General features: G+C 35.8%; 1 protein-coding gene across 2 annotated transcripts in view; it reads right to left on the bottom strand.

The window, feature by feature from the left end:
* Positions 1 to 6: 6 nt before the first annotated feature.
* Positions 7 to 5,031, bottom strand: part of CFHR5 (complement factor H related 5) — a 53,161-nt gene continuing 48,136 nt past the window's right edge. For both annotated transcript variants that reach the window (XM_045298296.1, XM_004699779.2), the window contains 4 exons: positions 4,027 to 4,206; positions 2,833 to 3,012; positions 1,144 to 1,326; positions 7 to 484 (listed from right to left, as the gene is read on the bottom strand). In XM_045298296.1, the coding sequence (XP_045154231.1) occupies positions 288 to 484; positions 1,144 to 1,326; positions 2,833 to 3,012; positions 4,027 to 4,206 (740 nt within the window). In that variant the 3' untranslated portion in view covers positions 7 to 287. The remainder of the gene's footprint in view (positions 485 to 1,143; positions 1,327 to 2,832; positions 3,013 to 4,026; positions 4,207 to 5,031) is intronic.

Raw genomic sequence — 5,031 nt, 5'->3', positions numbered from 1 at the left:
CAGTTTTAAACCACCATGGGTTTGTAGGAGTGAGTTTAATTTGAGCTTTGTGTGTGTGTGTGTGTATTTTGTGAATGTACCTATTTTCAAAGGCATATTAACTTTTTCTAATAATGAAGCTCCTCTAATAAATGCAGCATTTCTCTCTCTCATCTTACAAGTTTTTAAACTTTTAAAAATTCATATTTCTAAATTTACGTGAGTTAATAACATGCAGGGATAAAGACAATGATTATGAAATTGGATACCTTTTTGGATGCATGCATAATTACTTTCAAATACTATCTTTAGGCACAGCTGGGATATTCGATTTTCCCTTCCTGACAGGTTGTTCGGAAGGATCGCTCTGGTGTTTTCATTTGATATGTCTCCATGCATTTAAATTCAACAACATCTCCTGTTTTGGAGTAAAGCTTTTTGTTTTCACTCCATCTTAGCTGTATGTTATTTTTCTTCATACTTTCTTCAGATATCACACATGGATCTGAAAGAAAATATGATAAATTACTAACAATTATCTTTGTCTTTTACAGAACAGTGATATTGTACTTAGAACTATCTTAGAATTAATGAAATTATGAGATAATAGGAATAGCTAATATTTATTGAGGTTTTCCAGAGGCTGCTCCACACTTTTTATATATTATATATGCACATCATGCATTGTTTCCTTGGCTCCTCATGAGTCCATGTAGACACAGATAATTGAGTGATTTTCCCAATGCCACACAGTGTAATGACTATTTTGAACGAGAATATGGATCCTACCAGATTAACTTCAGAGTCTGCTCTTAATTGCTGTGCCTGTATTTGCCTAAAAGCACACTTCCTTTACCCAGATCAGAATTTTCTTTTACTTAATAACTTGCACACCATGCAAGGGTGAAGTTATTATCATTTGTTTTGTCCTACGTTCTTGAACAAAGGGGAGGCTAAACACCATGATCTATATCATTAAATTATTTAATAATTCATGGAAGTTGGCATCAAATTTCCTTTATCTGCATTCCAGTTCCATCAGATACGCACTGTGAGACTTTAGCAAAATATTCAACCTCTTTGTGCCTCAGTTTCTATGTCTGTGAACACATTATTTGTATGAATACACAAGTGTGAGACTTGAGGTACATTTTAGGAACTCACCTAAGCATCTTGGTGATTCTGACCACTGACCATTTCTACATGTTATGTCTTGGGAGCCCCGCAGTTTATAGAAGGACTGGCAAAGGTATCTGACTCTTGATCCAGGAGGGTATACTGTTAATGGAAATGACGTGAGATCGCCATTGGCAACAGTTGGAGGCGGCCCACATTGCCCTGTAAACTCTGAAAAATAGCATTTCCTTTGTTAAGAAATAAAATCAATCAATATATAGTTTAAAAAGAAATAATATAAATTGGACATCATATTATCATTTATCTGTAATATCTTATATTGTTTCTGAGAGCTGTTATGACTCATCAAAGAATACCTATCATATAGTCTCTCTCTCTCTCTCTCTCTCTCTCTCTCTCTATATATATATATATATATATATATATATATCCCTACTTTTGCCTTAAGTACACATCAAATATTGGACATTTGGGTATTAAGTAGAGTTTTCATTTATAGCATGATGGACAGATGCATAAACTTTTGGTCTTACTAGAAAATTTTTATTAAAAAAAGAAAATAAAAATAACCATCTTTCCATTTCCATTTTCTAGGACAACTGTTCTTTACACAAATAGCATGTACCTGTTAGTATATGTTTTTCTAAAAATGAGTTATAGATACATTTCTGTTCTACATAGGGTTTATTTTCCTGATTCCACATCACATAGCAGGCAGTGATATAGAATAAACAGATAAATCATTTAACCCAAGTCACTTCTTCTACACTTAATCCATGAAGTTACTCTACCTGCTGTTTCTCAGCCTGATCCCTTTTGCTGGAGACCATATTCTCTCTAACCCACTCAAGGACTCTGCTCCCTGAACTAGCTCCTTTCTTCTGTATCACTGATTTCTCACTCTATTAAACCACTTTTACAAACATGATGCAAATTTTACAACTTGATAATATAAAGCTTTCTTCTATCCATATCGAGTTAAAATATAATAATGTATATCTATTAATAAATATATATAACATCCCAAAATTTAGATATATATCTGAAAAGTAAGGCAAGAGTTAAAATCTAGGTGGGCAGAGGAAAATCTTTATATGTATATAGTATACATATATTTAATAGTATATATATAGCACATACTGACAAGTACATATATTTTATATGTTTATACTTATAGACACATATCTATTTATATATAGATATATGAAATATAGATATATAGGTATATCTGAGAAATAAGGCAGTAGCTAAAAATGGATATAGATATAGGATATGGGGATCTATATCTATATCTGAGCAACATTTATTCTTTCCTGTCATCCCTGGTTTTACTTTCTCCTCTCATATTCCCCTTGAGCTCATTCAATAAAGTATTCACCCCTTACTGAAACATGTCTAGCAACTCTGAAATTCATGTTTTAGTACCAACCATTCCGCAACTGTCCATTTTTCATCACAACTCGAATAGCTAATAAATACACTTAGTAAATATGCAGATCCCTAAGGATCTCAAACTTGTTTCTTCTCTAATCTGTTAGAGCTATCTCTCAGAAAAAACAGTGGAAGGGGAAAAGTGACAGATTTGAGTACCCAGAGAACAATTTATTTCTTTCAGATAGTATAATAGATACGTTGCAAAGTCTTTGTTCCTTAGATAAGGAAAATAGAATTATTACTCTTTTTAAAAGTGACATTATTTAGGAATAAACTACTGACCAACACACTGTGGTAATGACTGCCATTGTCCGTGTTTACACACAAGTTCTTTAGACTCTTGAAGTAGATAGTTTTCTTTACAGAGTACAGACACTTCTTCACCATCCTGGTAATTCACGGTGGTTGTCATATTCTGAGCATTGGGTATCTGAGGTGGTGGCGGGCAGGATTTCACGTTTCCTATAAAATATTAGCATTACTGGATTAATGAAGTGTAAGGGAGAACAGAGTTATTGTTCAATGTAATGAAACATCTAATAACAATCCATATTTGATGCTGTGACATTTAAAATATTCTGGGTGCTCATTGTATCGCTTCCCCTTCATTACTTCTGTCAGTACTCTTGCTTGGTTTACATACAAACACTTTTGCTTTGTTTTCTAGCCAATTCATAGGGCACAAAAAGGTTGATTCAAATAAGGTTGAATTGAGAACATTTTAAATTAGGAATGAGCTGAATTGAACAAAGGAAAAAAGGATAAAATAATTATGATAGCACCAGCTCCTAATAGCCTTAGTCTAATTCTCAGTGAGTTTCATATTTTACGGGGTTTCCCCCCTATAGATATCTATGGCTGGTCATGGATACAATTAGAAGGCCTTTCTTGGATAAAGCATGCACTGCCTCGTGGTTGTTTGGCTTGTTTTTAGGATGGTATTTGAAATGGTCAATTTGGATGTCAAAGCGTCTACACCCAACTCCTAATCTTGACTATAGAGAGTGTTCCCTTCCTGCCTTTTTTTCCAGAGCAGGACTATGCGCTACCGGCATTTCCTTCACTATTTCTTGCACTGTGGATTTTCTGACAAAAATATTTGGTCACTTTTTGGTCCAGAATTGACAGTATCTGCCAGGGATGCCTCTCAGTATGTAATTTGGATTTGATTAGTTTCCTAATGTCATTGAAACTGAGTTTTTGATTCCTTTTTGCAATCTTAGAAAAACCCAGAAAACTTTTTAAGGCTTTGGGGCACTATAAGAGAGTAAAAATAGCTTTACTGCATCATCTTAATCAGACAACCAGGGCTTTAAAAGGTTAGTTATACTTATCATGCTTTGAAAATAGGGTCATTTATTTTAACTTAAAATTATGTATCACAATAATAATTTTTTTAAAAAACACACACATTTCCAAAGACTCTCCATGGTGTAGAAGCAACAAGATCTGCAAAATAGTCAGCCGAAGTCTTACTTGTGCAGGCTGGGTCAGGATCCCACTTCCCGTGTATACAGGTTGTTTGCTGGTATTGCCGGGAATGGAGACATCTGTATGTGATTGTGGTGTTATGATTGTATTCATCCCGAAATAAGAACCTCGATGGTACTGAAAAGTGGACACGTGGGATCTTACACTTTTTAAGTTTGTTTGTTTCTATAAAAATGAAAACAGTCAACATTGAGGAGCACATTAAACAAAAACTAAGTCTCTCAACAAACTAACAAAGTATAATTAAATTGTTTTTATTTGCCAGACCCAAACCATGGCATTTAGTTGTCTCAAATGCATGTGATACTTGGTCATTGAATAAGGGAGACCAAAGAAGAATTGGTGCCTAAGGATGGGGGTGGCGGCGAAGAATATTGGAAGTACCATGGACTGCCGAAGGAACAAATATCTGGAAGAAGGATAGCCAGAACGCTCCTTAGAGGCCAGGATGGCGAGACTTTGATGCATTCTGGACAGGTTGATAAGAGACGAGTCCCTGTCTTTCCTTACATGGAGTCAACAACCTACAGCAACAACTAATAGTATATTAATGTTGTTTTTGTTAGGTGCCATTGAATCAGTTTCAATGCATAGCGACCCTCTGTACAACAGAACGAAACAGAAGAGAAGGTACAGCCCAACCCGGTACCTTGCTCACAATTGTTTCTATGTTGAGCCTATTGTGGCAGCCAGTGTGTCAGTCCAACTTATGGAAGGCCTTTCTCTTTTTTGCTGACCCTCCGCCTTGCTAAGTATGATGTACTCATTGTACGATGTACTGCAGGGACTCGTCTCTTATCAACCTGTCCAGAATGCATCAAAGTCTCGCCATCCTGGCCTCTAAGGAGCGTTCTGGCTATCCTTCTTGTCCCAACAGCCATCTGAAGGCGGGATAAACAATCCAGGGGGTAGAAAACAATGAGACCTCCGGTTCTGAGAGGACATGGAAGAGGGGGAGGTGGGGAAAAGGAAGTGGTGTTAACAAACCCA

Source organism: Echinops telfairi, unplaced genomic scaffold (genome assembly GCF_000313985.2).
Source record: "Echinops telfairi isolate 266 unplaced genomic scaffold, ASM31398v2 ScPeMD7_7424;HRSCAF=8462, whole genome shotgun sequence".
NCBI lineage: Eukaryota > Metazoa > Chordata > Mammalia > Afrosoricida > Tenrecidae > Echinops > Echinops telfairi.
This window is presented reverse-complemented; position numbering and strand designations above follow the sequence as displayed.